We start from the raw sequence: 19,358 nt of genomic DNA, 5'->3' as shown, positions 1-19,358 counted from the left end.
TTTGTCAATAATCATAAAGCAAAAACAAAGCAGATTTAGGAAATTAAAACAAATAAAGATACTGGAATTAATCAGCAGATTAGGCAGCACTGTAAAGTGAGAAATAGAACAGAGAATTCAGATCAGCGATGCTAAAACTGCCAACCTACTGAATTTGGACCAGATATGCTTGAGGAATTAGAACCTATCACTAGAGAAAAAGAGACCGATTATCTGGAAAAATATAATTCAATCAGAGAGATTCAATGTGATTTTATGAAGGGTAAGTCATATATGATTAATCTGATATTATTTTTGAGTGGGTTGCTGATTAGATAGGTGAGAGAATATGATATCCAATTGGGCTTCCAGAAGGCATTCAATAATCATAATTGTCTGTGAATTTATTGCTTCAAGACTCTGTGGAATTTTTGGAGTCATTTTATGGTGTCTCTGAGCATTGATGGGGATAGAAATCACAATGGTGATTATTTCCATTTATACATTACCCATTACTTCCATGTATCTTTCAGAGAGGTCGGTGTCTGCCAGAGCACAGCATTATTGTCCAACCCACATTCTTTAACACTTGAGCTGATTTTGTACTTCAGTAAAGCTCCTGTTTTTACCAGATTTCAAGTCCTGGCCAAGAATTTGCCTCATGCCATTTAGTTGACTTTAAAATAAATTTGGGGTCATTCTAAATGGTCACGAAAGTTACCCAAAGAAAAAGGAAATCATAGATCGTTGCAGTCAGGCTGATACAGACAATGCTGGTTTCAGCATGATGTACCCCACTGATGTTGCACAGTTCTCTGCATGTAGGCTGGCAGGTGCTGTATCTGCAGCCAGCTTTTATAGAGATATACTACAATACAAGGAACATTCTTTCGGAGTATGAGAGTGTTGCAATTGAATGAATGGGTGCTACAGAGATGGGAGGGAAATGAGAGGGTGCTGCTACAGATGACAAGGACTTGGTCAGGTAAAGAAGAACAGTAAATCATAAACTTGAGAAACTCTGCAGATGCTGGAAATTCAAAGCAACACACACAAAATGTTGGAGGAACTCAACAGGTTGGGCAGTGTCTAGGGAAATAAATAAACAGTTGCCGTTGCAAGGTGAGACCCTTCTTCAGGATTGGAAAGGAAGTGAGAAGTCACCAGAATAAAAAAAGGTGGGGGAGGAGAAGGAGGATTGCTGGAAGGTGATAGGTGAAGTCAGCTGGGTAGGAAAAATGAAGGGCTGGGGAGGAAGGAATCTGATAAGAGAGGAGAGTGGACCAAAGGAGAAAGGGAAGGAAGAGGGAACCCAGGGGGAGATGAAAGGCAGGTGGCAAGAGTTAAGATGCCAGAGTGTAAAATAGAAGAAGAGGGGAGGGGAGAGAATTTTTTTTACCAGAAGGAGAAATCGATATTCATGCCATTGGGTTGGAGTCTATCCAGATGGAGAACAAGGTGATTCTCCTCTACTCTGAGGGTGGCCTCATCTTACCACAAGAGGAGGCCATGAACCAACATGTTGGAACAGGAAAGGGAATTGGAATGAAAATGTTTCGCCTCTGGGAAATTGCACTTCTGGCGGATGGAGCAAGGGTACTCAACAAAGTAATTTACATTGAGTCTCACCAATGTAGATGAGGCCACATCGGGAGCAGCTGACACGATAGAGGGCCCCAGCAGATTCACAGGTGAAGTGTTGCCTCACCTGGAAGGACTAATTGGGACCCTGAATGGAGGTGAGGGAAGAGGCGAATGGGCAGGTGTTCCACTTTGGCCGCTTGCAGGTAAAGTGCCGGGAGGGAGATTAGTGGGGAGGGACGAAAGGACCAAGGAATCACGGAGGGAGCAAACCTTGCGGAAAGTGGAGGATGTGAGGTAAAGATATGTTAGTAGAACAGTGCCCCCAGATGGCATGTGCTTTATACACTTGAGGCTACAGAAACCCTCCAGGGCTTCAGCTAGGTAATCCTGACAGGTGGTTGACAAGGAAGTATGTTCATGAATCAAGTTTCTTAATGTCTGCTCTTTGGGAAAGCTTGTAATCGCCCTTTCTATTCTGCTTGGTCCTCTGAGTGAAGCTCCCTCTCCTTGGATGACTTCCCTAATACAAAAGGGAGAAACAAACTTTGAGGTGTGGCAGAGATTGAAATGGGCAGCCTGGAGTGATCCTAATTCTAGAAAGCTGGGAGTGACAGTCACCCTGATCTCCATGAGGAAAGAATGAAACACATGAGAGGTTGTATTTGCGCTCAGAGAAGACAAGGAGGGTTGGCCCTTTAAATCACATGCTTTCTGGGGAAGTAGTTCGTAAAGACTGGTATAACTGTTATTTTTCTGACTGATGGAGATGGAAAACTGAGCTCTCCCTTGTCGTTCTATATCAGCTTCACATTTGACTAACCTGTAGGGTGGCAATTTGGTTGGACAGGCTTGGCCTCCTGTTATGCACTGTTAATGACAATACAGACAATCAAATGTGTTTTACACCCAAATTCCTTGGGATTAGTTAGATTAAACTTGCTTCCTTGTTATAATTAGCAGCAACAGTTTACAGCCCTGGCATGCAAGTTTCCCATTGCATTTTAAATTTGAATGCTACCTTTTTGAACATTTGTTACAATGTGTATTTCTGATGCCACAGTGATTGGTTAAAATGTATGTAAATTTCAAATTCTTAGCTTAAATAAACAGGATCAACAGTAAACTTCATATATTTCTTGTTCTATTTTCCTACCTTGCAGTCATGTCCTCAGAATCTATCTGGACCACACAGATTCCATTTTTACATTGTCTTCCTACCAGGCTGTGCACGTGCAGAAGTGGAGGTTCATCAATGGTAACCAATTGCACCACAATTTTGACAGGGCCTGTATAGTTATGGACCTAAAAGGAAAAGGTTGTGATTTTTGATCATTTGGTGCCATAGTCCAAGGAAACATTAAAAAAAAAGAGGAGGGAATTTGATATTGCTTTAAAAAGCAGCAAAAAAACATAAAATTAATTTCACTACTCGTTCCAGGGCTGCACCAACATTTTGTGCTATTGAGGCTGTCAGCATGGTGAGGCCTCATCGCCTGGCCTGACTCATGAAATGGAGTGCTCACACATGATAACTAGGCCTCAGGTGATGAGAGCTGAGGCACAGTTATTGGTTTGCCCAATGGCATTTGTTCACCTCCATGCTGTGAATGCCCTTTTTAGCTATCTCTAAACAAAACTGATCATCAGAGACATTTGGAAATAATTGATGTATGTTTAATTAGCTTAAAATTAAATAGTTTAGAAAATAATTAATAATAACAAATAGATTCAATTATAAAACCATTAAATGTTAACAGTAATTGAAATATTGAAATAAAGAAAAATAAATTCAAAAGAAGTAACAAAGGCCAGCAACATTTTCAAACTGCGAGTGTGAAGTGAAGGAACAGATACTAGTATGCTAGCCCTTCAACTTAGAATATATTCCATGATGCAGCCTCCAGATCTCATTGTGATAGAGAATTCCCAAGATTCACAATCCTTGGAGAGAAGAAATTCCTACTTATTTTTGTGTTAAATCAGCAACCCTGTAGTCTGAAACTATGGCCTCTGGTTCTATATTTCAATGTGAAGCGAAACACACTTTTCCCATCTGATTAACATCATCTTTCATTCTTCTAAAGTGCAAATGAGCATAGATAGAAATACTCAGCTTGTGTAAAAGTTCATTAGGCCCCTCCTGTTACAAATAATGATCAAGTTCTTGTACAATTCTTTATTGCAACTTGGTGTTAATTTTGTTACAAAACAAAATGTTTAAAAGGATTTAGAAGGTTATTCCTGTTCATAGCTTTGCTTCCATCACCTACCTTCACTGTTGGGTATGTCTTTTTGTTTTTTTCACTTGTAACACCGGGTAAACCACCATGAGATGGTCCCTCACATCCATAACGAAACCGGAAGCCTCGCTTCAAAACAGAAATACAATGAACTAGTTATTGTGTTCCTCAAAGAATAATGGTACAGCTACGTAACCAGTTTGATTTTCAATATTCAAAGAAAAAGTCACGACTGTACGTATCTGAGGTAATGTTTCCAATGCATCTGAGGTACAGTACCCGGTATTTATGTGATGCGTCCCTTTAAACTTGAGCTTAATACAGTTCTTGCATAATTTCTGCCCTTTGCAGGTGGCTCCTTTGAAACAAGACTAACATCTTAATCATTATTTTATGCCATTGTCCGAAAGCTTTAAAATATTTCTGCTCTTAAAATATCTGAGGTTCTCAAGACATACAAAATGCTCACATTGAACGTCCATCTGCCATATTTGCATGTTAACTAGTGAAGCGTACTGCTTTATTTCTTGATATAGTACTGTTTTGATATTTAATACTCTACCTGTAACTTTTATCCAGAAACCATGGAACCTAAGGCCTGGGTTCTGAATGTATTCAAACATTTTTATAAAAGAATCATTTATACATATTTATAATAATTTTTATAAGAGAATCAGTAACTTCAGGAGTATGCAGTGTAGCTATTGTGGCTGGTGTTCAGAATGTCGTGGGGGCAGGTGCAGTACTGGCATTCAAAAGGGAGGGGGATATGTATTTGAAAACAAATAACGTGCAGGTCTATAGTGTGAAGGCAGAGAGATGGTACTGGATGGATTGTTCTTGCTCTTGCACAGAGCTAGATGGAGTCAAGGGACAGAATGCCCTACTACAGCACTGTATATGTTTTGTGAGTCAGTTATTGTCTACCTTTCAATATGCTTTTAGAAACTCCTACTGTCTTAATTTCAGAAATTTTGCTAGCAAACAATCATTTTTTAGCCTTCTCCTTTCCATTTTACCATACTTTGCCTTTTTTAAAAAACATATCATATTTTGTCCTGCCATAATCTTTGCAGCATTGTGCGTGCCATTTCATTAATTCTCTTTCCCATTTCCACTTTAAACTCCACTTTCTGACCGAGCCCTTCACAACTCGTAGAAATTCCATAGCTTTAAGTAAGCAGCATTCCTGGGCTATATCAGAATTGGCCAGTTCTGGTGAAAGTTTATAGTTTGTCCATCTTTAAAAAAAAATTGCTCCCAGAGTGTTTCCAATATTTTGTTTTTATTTCAGTTTCCTGGCATATGTAATGCTTTATAAGCTCACAGACCCAGAATTTTTAAGTTGTTCTATTTTTTTGTATCTTACTAATTACAGCTTTTCAAACATCTTTTCTGAGATTAACAAGCCTTCAGCAGCTTCTCTTTGCCAACACCTACAGCTCTTGTGTCACTTAGTTTCATTCACTCTCCACCAGATCATAAGCATTCTCTTTATTCTCCTCATCTGCCCACCCCCAACATTTCTCAACAACCTAAAGCTTGTTAATTCTAACTTTTCTCAGTTTTAATGAAAGGAATTGATTTGAAACAACTGTGTCTCTCCCAAAATACTACCCAATCTGCTATTTCTGATTTCCAGTATTTGCATTTTTTTTATTTGATTTGATGCCTTCTTTTTTCAATTTGATACCATTAATATCTTAACCTTCCCTATTCTAACAATAGAAAAGGCAATGATTCTTCAGAGAGCAGACATTAATAGGACAGTCACTTAGTTTCTTCTTTAGGAGATCCAGGAAACAATTTATGGAATAGTTACTGAAGATATTCTGGCAGGTTAGACAAACAAGAGCCAGTACATGCTGTTTACTTGGATTTTCAGAAGCCGTTTGATAAGCTGCTGCACATGCAGCTTCTAAACAGGATAAGAGCCTACTAGCATGGACTCAAGATTGGCTGACTGGCAGAAGGCAAAGAGTGGGGATGAAGGGATCCTTTTCAGATTGACCGTTGGTGACTAGTGGTGTTCCGTAGGGGACAGTGATTCTTTTTATGTTACTTCATGATTAACACAAACATGGCAGATCATTCTCAGTCCTTCTCATCTGGCAGTCAAATGATGTCCATTTTACCTACTGGCAGAGTTCTCCACAATTATCCTGGTAATGTTGTATAGTCCACCATGGTAAATATCAAGCTGGCACTAGAGGAGTTGTGCACTGTGATCATCAGTCATGAGACAGTGCACCCGATGCCTTCTCGATATATGTGAGGCTATTGCAGATATATGTCTCTCAGCCCCCACTGATCCTGTGATTTCTGTCTCTGATCTGACGTGCGTGCAGCTTTGAGGAGAGTGAATCTATGAAAAGCATTTGGCCCCAATGGGATGCCTGGTCAATTACTGAAGACCTGTGCTGTTCATCTGGCCGGAGTGTTCACTGAGATCTTTAATCTCTCGCTTCAACAGTCTGAGGTACCCATACACTTCAAGCAGGCTTCAATTATACCGGTGCCCAAGAAGAACATAGTAACCTGCCTCAATGACTATCATCCAGTAGCACTTACATCCACAGTGATGAAGTGACTTTAGAGGTTGGTGCTGAAACATATGAACTCGGACCTAAGCAGAGACTTGGATCTGCCCCAATTTGCCTACTGGCACAACAGGCCACAGCAGATGCCATCTCATTGGCTCTTCACTTCTCCCTGCAACATCTGGGCAGCAAAGACGCATCCATCAGGATGCTCTTTATCGAATACAACTCAGCATTTAATGCCATAATTCCCCTCAAAACTAATCAATAAGCTTCAAGATTTCAGCCTGGATATCTGCTTGTGCAATTGGATCCTTGGTTTCCTCACTTGCAGACCCTAGTCAGTTCGGATTGGCAACAACATCTCCTCCGCAATCTCCATCAGCACAGGTGCACCACAAGGCTGTGTGCATAGTCCCTTGCTCTACTGGCTTTACACTTATGATCGTGAGGATAAGCACAACTCCAATGCCATATTCAAGTTTGCTGATGAAACCACTATCACAGGCCAAATCAAAGGTGGTGATGAATCAGCATGCAGGAGGGAGATTAAAAATGTGGCTGAGCAGTGCCATAACACCAGCCCTTTTACTCAATGTCAGCAAGACCAAGGAGCTGATTATTGACTTCAGGAAAAGGAAACCAGAGGTGCATTAACCAATCTTTGACAGAGGATCAGGAGTGGAGGGTCAGCATCTTGTTGGATTAGTTGGTTTAAGTTTGTTGGTGCTTATCATTTCGGAGGACCTGTCCTGGGCCCAGCACCTAAGTGCAATTACAAAGAAAGCATGGCAGCACCTTTACTTCCTTAGGAGTCTGTGAAGATTCAGCATGATATCTAAAACTTTGACAAGCTTCAATAAACGTGTGGTGGAGAGTATATTAACTGGCTGCAGCATAGCATCATTTGGAAACACCAACGCCCTTGTATGGGAAATCCCACAAAAGATAATGGATATGGCCCAGGCCGTCACAGGTTAAGCTCCCCCCCCCACCCCCCAGCAACAATCAGCACATCTACACAGAGCATTGTCACAGGAAAGCATCATCCATCATCAGGGACCCCCACCATCTAGGTCATGCCCTCTTCTTGCTTATTTATTTATTTATTTATTCATTCATTCATTCATTCATTCATTCATTCATTCATTCATTCATTCATTCATTCATTCATTCATTCATTCATTCATTCATTCATTCATTCATTCATTCATCTATCTATCTATCTATCTATCTATCTATCTAGCTATTTATTTATTTATTTATTTATCTATCTGTTTATTTATTTATTTATCTATCTATTTATTTATTTATTTATTTATTTATTTTAGTGTTTAGGCAGTTTGTTGCCTTTTTCACACTAGTTGAATGTTCAAGTTGGTGCAGTCTTTGTTTGAATTTATTATGATTATTCTGTTATGGATTTATTGAGTATGCCTGCAAGAAAACAAATCTTAGGGTTGTACTTAGTGATATATATGTACTTTGATAATAAATTTACTTTGAATTCTGAACTTGAACTTTGCTGTTTATTAATTATACCTCAATGTTCAATATCATCATCCCCTCAGTATTAATTACCTGGGCTTCTGTACCTCCTTCTGCAATTGGCTCCTCAATTTTTTTCATCAGGAGACCATAGTGGGCATGGATCAGAGATAACATCTCCTTGTTGACAATGTTTTGGTTGTCAACAAGGAGATGTTATCACCGCTCCTCAGGGTTGTGTGCTTAACCCACTGCTCTACTATCAGTAAACTTACAATTATGTAGCTAAGCACAGCTCAGACACCATTTATAACATTGCAGATGATACAACTGTTGCTGGTAAAATCTCAGATGGTGACAGGAGTTGTTCAAGAATGAAATAGATTGGCTGGTTGAGTGATGTCACAGTAGCAACCGTGCAGTCAATTTCAGCAAGACCAAGGAACTGATTGCAGACTTCTGGTAGTGGAAGTCAGGAGAACACACACCAGTCCTCATTGAAAGGTCAGTAATGGAAGAGGTGAGCAGCTTCAAGTTCCTGGATGTCAAGATCTCTGAGGACCTTGCCTGCGCTTAACACACTGATGAAATCATCAAGTGCTCTAGCCAGGATTTTGAAGAGATTTGGGATGTCACCAAAGACTTAAAAAAATTCTATTGATATAAGCATTCTGAATGGTTACATCACAGGCTGGTATGGAGGCGTCAATTCACAGGATAACAAGAGGCTGCAGATGATTGTAGACTCAGCCAGCTCCATCATGGGCACAACCCCCTCCCCCCCATTGTCAAGGACAATTCAAGAAGCAGTGCTTCAGCTGAGTAGATCCATCATTCAGGACCCCCACCATCCAGCACATGCCCTCTTCTCAACAGGAAGCAGATACAGAAGTCTGAAGACACACACTCAATGATTCAAAAATGTCTTCTTCACATTTGCCATCTGATTTCTGAAAAGTCCATGAACCCATTAACACTATCTCATTATTCCTGTTTTTGCACTGAGTTTCTTTATAATTTTTAATAATTGTATGTCTTTGCACTTGTATGAATGAAGTCATCATCAGTCAATTTCCTTACCGATTTCACAAGAAGCAGCACTTACTTAATACCAAAAGTTGAAAAATCATGAATTGCCACATCATGTTACATGACCAGACCTCCAAAATGTTTCACCAACAGTCAGATAATCAATCCTTATATTTACTTGACACAAATTTTTACTTTGGTTTTTACTTTTCTATTCTTAGCTTAGAGCACCTCCTTTAACCAATCTCTCAAAAACATCTTTCCTGAATTTATTTTAGGTACCTTATGATGCTAGAAAGTGTCAGTGGGCAAGATTAACTGCTCCAAATGCTCTCCAACTTCCTGCACTTCATTTTCCTTCTGCAAACCCAACCCCTCCTTATCTCAAAAGTGTGCTGAGAACTCAGCTCAGAAGGAATATAAATGCTTGGCACTTTAATTAAGAATAAAAACTAAAAAGTTTTCAACCTTACTAAATGATTATTATCCTTAAAACTTAAAAGCCTGAAGAGTACTTGGTTTCTGTACATACCAGACAATGATCTACACCGTAACCTTAAAAACTAGCAGATTTCCATAAATTCAGTGTAGGCATCTGAGAGTTAGCCCAATCATACAAGCAAAGTGCAGTTTTATGAATTCTACCCCAGAGGGCTCTATATTTTTTTCACTCACTAGCAGCCAAGATTAAAAACTAGAAATAAAGAAGCTTTGTTAGTAGTGCTGGAAAGATGAGTGAAAAATAAAGATATCTGATAAATGAATAAGCTTAGTTGACCAAATCCTTTCCCTACCCAATTTTCTTCAGTGTCTATTATCAAGTTATTAGCTGAAAAGGTAAAGATCTTATATGATTTCAGTTCCTGTCTTCTTTTTTTCCATAGATTCACATTTTTCTACAATGTAACTGAGTCAAATGACACATAAAAAGATAGAAAACCTATAGCACAATACAGGCCCTTCGGCCCACAAAGCTGTGCCAAACATGTCCTTACTTAGAAATTACCTAGGGTTACCCATAGCCCTCTACTTTTCTGAGCTCCATGTACCTGTCCAGATATTTCTTAACAGGCCCTATTGTATCTGCCTCCACCACCGTTGCCAGCAGCCCATTCCACACACTCACCACTCTCTGTGTGTAAAAAAATTACCTCTGACATCTCTTCTGTACCTACTTCCAAGCACCTTAAAACTGTGCCCTCTCGTGCTAACTATTCCAGCCCTTTGAAAAAGCCTCTGACTATCCACATGATCAATGCCTCTCATCATCTTATACACCTCTATCAGGTCACCTCTTCTATTGCTCCAAGGAAAAATGGCCGAGTTCATGCAACCTATTCTCATAAGGTATGCTTTCCAATCCAGGCACATCCTTGTAAATCTTCTCTGCACCCTTTCTATAGTTTCCACATTCTTCTTGTAGTGAGGTGACCAGAACTGAGCACGGTACTCCATGTGGGGTCTGACCAGGGTCCTATATAGCTGGAATATTAGCTCTCAGCTCTTAAACTCAGTCCCATGGTTGATGAAGACCAATGCACCATATGCCTTCTTAACCGCAGAGTCAACCTGTGCAGCAGCGTTGACTGTCCTATGAACTCGGACCTCAAGATCCCTTTGATCCTCCACACTGCCAAGAATCTTACCATTAATACTATATTCTGCCATCATATTTGACCTACCAAAATGAACCACCTCACACTTATCTGGGTTGAAATCTATCTGCCACTTCTCAGGCCAGTTTTGCATCCTATTGATGTCCTGCTGAAACCTCTGACAGCCCTCCACACTATCCACAACACCCCCAACCTTTGTGTCATCAGCAAACTTACTAACCCATCCCTCCACTTCTTCATCCAGGTCATTTATAAAAATCACAACGAGTAAGGGTCCCAGAACAGATCCCCGAGGCACACCACTGGTAACCGACCTCCATGCAGAATATGACCTGACATATGAAAAATCACCTCTGCAATCCATATGACTAATATACTCCTTCATCTAAAGCCTAAATTTTGGTGTTTCCAGTAAAACCAAAAAGATTATTAGATTTTTTTTGTAGCTTACCTGCTTAGGTTGTTCAATAATTTCAATGTAGGGATCACATGCTAAAAATGAAAAAAATATCAACATTAGTTATTATTTAGGAGGCCAATAGATGCACATTAATCAGAAGGCACTGATATTTGTCTTCTTACCACAACACTTACACTGAAATATGGCAGGAAATCTGTTTAGGAAGTGGCTCAATCACAATCAAGAGAAAATCTGCAGATGTGCAGTAAGTGACTGGTCATTTCAAGTTTTGAGTGAGCCTTGATGTGGAAAACCAGTTGAAATTACTATAACAGGCATGGCCTCAATAATATACTACTCTCATTCCTGCACCAGAAAGTGGGGCTAGGTACATTTTTCTAGTTCCGGCTGCTAGAGTATACAAATATCTATCTTGCCTGCTGATATTGGATGTATATCAACCTAAGATGTTCAAACGGGAATAACCCCATAGTCCAAAGCTCAGAGACTGGTATGCATAATTATTCAGTTAGCTTCCCATGCAAAGTTGTGTACAATCAGCTGTTTGCACTGTATAATTTAACTCTGCCATCAGCTTGGTAAGAACTCCTTGCTCTGGACACCAAAGATGTAACTTTACTTGATATAGAAAACAAAAAGTGAACTGTTCCTTATTGTACAGTAATAATAATTATAGCCACTTACTGAAGTGTGAAACAGGAGCTGCAGAGTTCAAATCTTGATAGTTGAGGACATAGTCTATGTCCAAGTTATTGTAGTGATCTATATTCTCCATCTGATAAAAAATAGTAATCATAAAAAATATTCCTCCTTCATGGAAATTATTTGGAAGAGATCTTAGACCAAGGAACAGACTTAATAATTTTAAACACTTTTTTTTACAAAATATGTTTTGCATTTGAAATAATGTTCTTCTACCAATTTCCATTGACATCAGTGTAATAATAGGCAATATTCAGCCTGCCATCACACAATTTAAGAGGCATTTATAGGTACACAGAGGGTAGGGGCTTGGTGGGTTATGGGCCCAACAGTGGCAATTGGAACTAATGGCGGATGCTGTTGTTGGCATGGTGTAGTTGGGCTGGAGGTCTGCTTTCAAGCTGACTCTATGGGTATTGAATCCTCTCTGCAAATCACTTAATTTTAGCAATTTGACAATCAGGCCATAAATGTTATGCGTTCTGTCAGGTGAAATATCAAGACATATGACTAAACTGAACTCTTAGTGGTGGATCCATCACCAAGCATTTCTATGGGATCCACAAATCCTCCAGTTCCAATTGGCCTGTTGTACTTGGACATTCACAGCAGTTGTGGGAATCCAAGAAATACATCAATAAATGTAGCTGTATTTTGGAATATAAACAAGCAGAAAATGCCTTGCTCCTGACATTTGTCTTCTAATAGTAGTAAGACCTTATGGTGTCAAGAAGTGAGTCAAAGGTATGGTCTGTTTGAATTGCAGAGGAATTGTGAATAGAACTGAACATTGTGCAATCCAATACAATTTCTATGTTTCTAGACCCATAATTTTCACAGTATCTGATGTGCTCAGCCATTTCTTGATTTCTAGATTTGGAATTGAAATAGCTTCTGTGATGCTTGGGATTTCAGGAGGCAGCCCCAGCTGAATCATTCATGGATTTGGATATTTCACTCTTGCCTTAACACTCATATGCAGGGCCTGTCAGTGCTGAAGATTGGTATATGTTCAGTGCCTTCTTATTTTGTTATCCATCATTATTTACAACTAAATGTATCATTGTTTTAACCAGGCCATTAGGCATGAGTCTGATTATGTCTGTACGAGCACCTCTGTTCCATGCGTCAAAAGTGTAACTTTCCAGTGGCCAAACATTTTAATTCCAATTCCCACTCCCATTTCAATAAGTCGGTCTATGGCCTCCTCTTGTGCCAAGATGAGGCTGCTATCAGGGTAGAGGAGAAACACCTTGTATTCTGTCTGGGTAGCCTCGACCCGATGGCATGAACATTGATTTCTTCTTCTGGCTAAAAGTGTTTTCTCACCCCCTCCTCTTCTTCTATTTCCCACTCTGGCCTTTTGTGTCTCCTCACCTGCCTATCACCTCTTCCTGCGTCCCTCACTGCCTCCCTTTCTCCTGTGGTCCGCTCTCCTCTCCTTATCAGATTACTTCTTTTCCAGCACAATTTTTCCCACTTCTGGTTAGCTTCCCTTCTACCACCACACCCGCCTTTTTATTCAGGCATCTTCCCACTTCCTTCTCAGTCCTGAAGAAGAGGCTCAGCCTGAAATATCGACTCTTTTTTTCCATAGATGCTGCCCAAACTGCTGACTTCCTTCAGCATTTTGGATGTTTTGCTCTGTACATTGTATGCTGTTTTTGATTAGGATATATGCTACCTCTTTGTTCATAATCACTAGTTAGGCAAATTATTTCAAAGTACGGCTCACGGCATACTATTCTGCACTTCAAATTCAACCTCTCATAACTTGTTGTAATTTTATTTTACCTATTGATTCTTCTCAGGGTGAAACTTCTGTGGAACCTCAACCGGTCAATGCAGAGATTTTATTGTGTGCATGTCATGCATTTGACACAAATGGGGTTAAATGAGCAATATTTTAATGAAGGATATAATGTAACCTGAATACATGAACTAAAAGTCCTCATAAAACAGATGAACACCAGCTAAAACAGGTCTGAGACACCCAACAAGGCGCAAAACGCACACTTCGTAACTGTTGCTTGTTGAAAATACCTCCCCATTTTTAATGGAAGCAGGATTCTGAGAGGTTATTTTACTAGTCCATCCAAATCCAACTGAGGTTCATTTCACTCTGTGGCTTCATTTGCACTTTAGGTCTGACTACCGCAATTTTCCTTCAGTTCAATGCATCTGCCACCATTCCCATCTACTATTCTGTCTACTTATCCTATCACTCTTCTACTTGGAAATTGTTTCATTCTTCTCACCGACCTCAGAATATCACCTAGGTATCACTTTCCTGCACAGGATGGAAGAAGTGGCCTTAACAAGATTATGTGGGTGATATTTGGATCAGTCATGGGTGACCAGGCAGTTGGGTTAGGGCAAACTTCTGTCTGGTGGTGATCTGCAATTTTTTCATCAGCCTCAACTTCTCTTCTAGCCCATTACCAATAATATGTAAAAAAACAGCAAGCTACCATCATGTATGACACATCTTCTGACTAAACAATCCGCCTACTGGCCATACAAATTAGCTCAGCCACTGTCTGAAGAATCCTTTGATGACATGAGTACTTCCAGGAAAATGCTCATAACCATTGTCATTGGGAAAGCGAGGGTAACTTAAGTATCAATAGCCTGGTATCTAACAGCACCCATTACTCCCAAAGCCATCCTCACACTGGTCGACTCCACGGGAAGTGATGGTTCTTTGAGAAAAATGCACACCTGTGCCTAATGTCTTGATCTCTAACGTCAAGAATAAACGGGAAAAAAGATCCTGTTGCAACTCAGAAGTCACCCAAAATTGGTAGATCTTAGAACCTTTGTAGTTCATTGCAGGAATTCAGTTTACATCTATTCAGTGTTCAGTGATTAGGTCAGACATTCCAGAATATGTTTGTTTTACAAACTAAGTCTCCATGGGTGACTGAATCAATGTTAAATTTTTTGAAATGCTTTTCACAATAATTTTACTTTGGAGAGAACATTATCCTATGATTCTGCTGAAACATACAGATGAGGCACTGAAGCAGGCCACTCAGTCCCTTAACCCTCATTCACCACATGGTAATATTATGGCTGATTTGATTGTAACCTCTCACAAATTTCTCCAGGTGTAACATGAAGAACATCCTAACTAGTTGGATCACCTTCTGTGGTGGAGGGGCTTTTGATCAAGATCAGGAAAAGCTGCAGAAAGTTGCAAAGTTAGCCTGCTCCATCACAGGTACTAGCCTCCCCTGAATTGAGGATTTCTTTGAAATGTGATGCCTCAAAAGGGTGGTATCCATCATCCAGGACCCCCATCATCCAGGACAAGCCCTCTTTTCATTGCTACCATCAAGGAGGAGATACTGGAATCTGACTACACACACTCAATGTTTTAGCAACAGCTTCTTCCCTGCCACTATCTGATTTCTGTATGGACAATGAGTTCACGTACACTACTGTACCTCACTACATTTTTCTTTTTTTTCTCTTTTTGCATTACTTATTAAATTTAATCTTCTAATATATATTTCTTATTGCAACTTAAGAGTTTTTTTAAATTATGCATTGCAATGTACTGCTGCCACAAAACAACACATTTCATGACAGAAGTATTAAACCTGATTCTAGTACACAAAATGGAGCTGACCAGTTTTACAACTTTCTGCAGCTCACTTTGATCCTGTGTAGTAGCCTCCCACTACCACCAACCCCCCCCCCCCCCCATATCAGAGGGCAATGCAGTCTGTCAGAATGCTGCCCATGGTACATCTGTAGAGGTTTTCCCATGTTTTAGATGACAAATCAAATCTCCTCAAACTCTGAATGAAATACAGGAAAAAATATAGGAAATACTGTATATACTAATGAAGGAGGAAGCATTCTTTCTACATACACCCTCAGGATTTAATATCTATGTACAGTTTTAAATAGCAGCAAAAAGAGGCCTATACTGTCCAATGTTTTTCATAAGACAGCTAGCTTATTACAAGGCCCTGAGCTCATAAGCATTTGAACTTTTTTTTAATATGTTGAAGTTCTTTCTTAAATAGGGAAAACAATTGTGAGCAAATTACTCCAGATTTGGCCTCACATTACCTTAGACAACTGAAGCATGGTCTCACTATTCTTATATTTGATGACAATAAGCAACAATTTCTGTTGAAGTAAGTCTGTAGTTCAGAATTATTTCATGTACCAGTAACCCTGCCTTAGTAAAATACCTCTATGCACCAAGACGCCCAGATCAAATGCAGCTTAGAACTCATCAAATGGTAATTCCACATTCATCCATATTGTATTCTATTTTCCAGATCTTTGCCCACTCATTTAACCCGTCTATATCCCTTCATAGCCTTCTTATATCCTCTTCAAATATTACTTCTTCAAAGATCTCCATGATTTCTTTCAAGATTTCTCCAGAGAAATCGTATGGTTTCCTTTTCATTAAATGAACTTGAGTACCCGGCAATGTCTTTAGTAATAATTTCTAACATTTTCCCTGTGGCCGATGTTAAGTTAACTGCCTATGGTTTCCTGCTTTCTGTCACCCTTTCTGTGTGAATAAAAAAGTAACACCTGCTTTTTGCCCCACTGTAATGAAATTTCCCTAATTCTAGGGAATTTTGGAAAATTAAAGCCAACACTTCAACTACCTCCCTAGCAACATCTAATAAACTTAATGATGAAGTCCTTCAGGAAGTAGAGACTTGTCAACTCACAGCTCTGATCATTTGCTCAGTACTATTTCCCCCGTGATTGTAGTTTTCATGAGTTCCTCCCTCCCTTGTAGTTCCCAAAATACAGTTAGTCTTGAAATGTCTCTGAAATATTTTTTTCTATTGTGAAGTCTGCTGCTGAATACCAATTTAATTAAGTTGTCACCTCTTCATTTTCCATTATTATCCTGAAGCACTTTCTTTGGGACCATTGCTCATTAACTTTCTTTATTAATTATTTAAATAGTCTTACTTCTGTTTTTATATTTTTGACTAAATCAATCAAATACTCTAATTTTTCCTTGCTATTAATGTATTCTATGTTGTTTAATGTATTCATTCCAATCTTCCAATCCAACACCCATCTTCAGATATTAGTTGTTCACAGCTTTTTTATCTTTTCAAAACATTTGGATAAATTGATATTTTGAGTTAAAGACCAGACACAATTTTAATAGTTAAAATGGCTGCACACAAATGATATATTTCAAAGTAAGAGATCTAAACCACAGTTTATATTAATGTTAGCTGGTTCTGCTCAGTAATTCAGTTACATCTTTAAGTACTGTTTACCACTTGAAAAGCAGTTATAAAGCAGAAGTGAAACTCTGATGCACAACTGGAACAGCAAAATAAAAGAAGCCACCTGGCATCAGGGATCTTGTGCAATTTACAGATAATTGACTTTTATAACTCAAAGACATGGAAGATGTGGATGCTCTGTACTTTTTAACAAATACTTAAGTGACTAATTCCAATCTTGGGCAGCTGTCTGGAAGAATGAACATTGGTTGTTGAACTGTTGTCCTTAATTTTGAGAATTTGTCTCTTTCATGTCAAATCCCTAAGCTGCTGAGAGACAAACAGACAGCCAAGAACAATTCATCAACTTGAGGTTGGCTAACATCACATTGTACTGCCCAGCAACAAGGGCAAGGGACACTGAGGATTACATGAAACAGTTCTATGTTAATGGTCGCACTGATCATGTTCTGGTTTTGAGGGGGGGGGGCATTTCTATTCCTTGAGGCATACTAAAAATAAATGCAAACTTAATTTGCTAAGCTTCTGTTTCTATATCACCACACCATGTTATTATCAGAACAATCTGGCTCCTGGATCATATTACTTTGATTCAAACATTAAATCAGGAAAATGCTTTAACTGACCAGTCCTTGAAATGGCCGAACAGACTTTTGTTGTTAACGTTTTTATTTGTCTGCTGACCCCATTTTCTTGTCAGGTCCAATTCTACCCTATCAATATCAAATTTCCCATGTGAACATTAGTCTCATTACGCTGATAAAAGTATCTAATACCAGAAGCTATCCTTTGTATAATATTTCAAAAATGCATAAATATGAATTAGTTAATAGCACTCTAACTTAATAAAACATCTTTTCCAAGTCTCTTCAAGTGTATACGTCTACAGCAAAAAATGGACAATACCTTTAAGTCCTTCGTAATATAAAGGAATTCTCAGGCTTCGTTGCTGGAAGAATTCATCAGTAGAGTAAAGCTTTGAATCATTGTCCATCCTATTCGCTTAGGTCATGTAGCTGTTACACTTTCTGTTAAGCAAATGATTTAGCTGTTCAGCAAAGTGATTGGTTGAGAGTTCATTGGTGATATGCTTCAATAGCATCAGGGATATTTCTGCAAATTGCAATGGCTTTCAGCTCATATAGAAAGGTATCTATATATAAATACAATCTGTTACATGTCATTGTAAGAACAAAAACAAGAAAATACATTTGAGGATTTAACATCTCTTAATTAAGAACAAATATTATCTCCAAGCATGTAATTTTCAATGCTCTTGCTTTGTCTTTGTAGAAGCCTTGCTTTTCTCAATACTGTAGCTTTTGGATCATGGCCTTTTCCCATTGTGACAACCCCATTTGTGGCAAATGAATATCCAGTGTGATCTCATTACATTCTAATATGTGGGCATTAAACACTACTTCCCATAAATCCCTTCAAGGTTTCTGACTCTCTTCCTCCACGGCTTTTTCTGTCTTCCTTGCGATACTCGCTAAACCACTGATTCCCACTTACTGCCCAATCCCCTTTCTACCTACTTCTCAGGCCTCTGTAAATATATTTGAAGAACCAAATTAAAAAAACAACATTTTATACCATTTATCTATGTAGCTGAGAATGCTTATGATTTTCACCTTATTGCAAGATTATCACACACTGCTTTCCAGTATCTATTAAATTAGTAGTTTCACTTTCAAGGTATATTTTCATTCCGGAGAGCAGAGCTTACTCAGTATCATTCTATTACACACTACAGTCAACTAAAAATAATTGCTGAGTTTCTGTGCAAAAGGGTGGCACGGTTTGTTCTTCCTCCTTATCGTAAAATGGTTAATTATATGTATCAGAAAGTAGTGGTTTCTGCACAGATATCAGAGCAATGTTTGAAATTTTACAACAAGCTCACTGGCATGGAAATATAACACTGAAATAAAACAAGCACATTGGGATCAAGTATAATGTATGGAGTGTAACTTGTTTGCTGTAAACCGTTAAAAGTACAGAAAGGTTACTGGGTGTAAAATACTGCTTTTCTCTGTAAGTTGTTTTTTAATTCAAGTGATTTGTTGATGATTGTAATAAATCGCCATGGGCCTAGGTGTAGTGGTTTGAGGTATCCAGTAAAAAAAGCAAACTCAACAAAATTACAGTGTGTTATTCAAAACCGTAAGAGTTCTCTTTGAGTGATTGTGTCATGGGTCTCTTTTGACTTGCTGTGACTTGTTGACCTCTCCCTCTCTCTCTCTCCCTCTAATTCTACAATATGTCACTCTCTGTCTCACTCCACTTTCATTTCTCTCTGATTATATTTCCTACTCACCTATTCCCAAACTATCTTAACCCACTCCTTTCAAATTACTTCTAACTTTTTATTTATTATCAACTCCATCTCATTTGAAGATTGGGCCATTGTTTATTAATTGCCTACTGCCTTGTTAGTCTATCATCAGACACCTATTATTTTCTGTGTTAAAAAAAGCCTGCCACATAATTTTCCTTTAGACTTTCCCTCT

General features: G+C 38.9%; 1 protein-coding gene across 1 annotated transcript in view; it reads right to left on the bottom strand.

Annotated features, from left to right (window-relative positions):
• LOC132405153 (nuclear factor NF-kappa-B p105 subunit-like) overlaps positions 1–19,358 on the bottom strand; it is a 52,086-nt gene that overhangs the window by 30,778 nt on the left and 1,950 nt on the right. Inside the window, exons 2-6 of the mRNA XM_059989855.1 lie at positions 17,752–17,873; positions 11,582–11,672; positions 10,928–10,968; positions 3,834–3,932; positions 2,717–2,865 (exon numbers count right to left, since the gene is read on the bottom strand). Coding sequence (XP_059845838.1) covers positions 2,717–2,865; positions 3,834–3,932; positions 10,928–10,968; positions 11,582–11,672 — 380 coding nt within the window. The 5' untranslated portion in view covers positions 17,752–17,873. The remainder of the gene's footprint in view (positions 1–2,716; positions 2,866–3,833; positions 3,933–10,927; positions 10,969–11,581; positions 11,673–17,751; positions 17,874–19,358) is intronic.

The sequence above is a fragment of the Hypanus sabinus genome, chromosome 15 (genome assembly GCF_030144855.1).
Source record: "Hypanus sabinus isolate sHypSab1 chromosome 15, sHypSab1.hap1, whole genome shotgun sequence".
In the NCBI taxonomy this organism is placed as follows: domain Eukaryota; kingdom Metazoa; phylum Chordata; class Chondrichthyes; order Myliobatiformes; family Dasyatidae; genus Hypanus; species Hypanus sabinus.
This window is presented reverse-complemented; position numbering and strand designations above follow the sequence as displayed.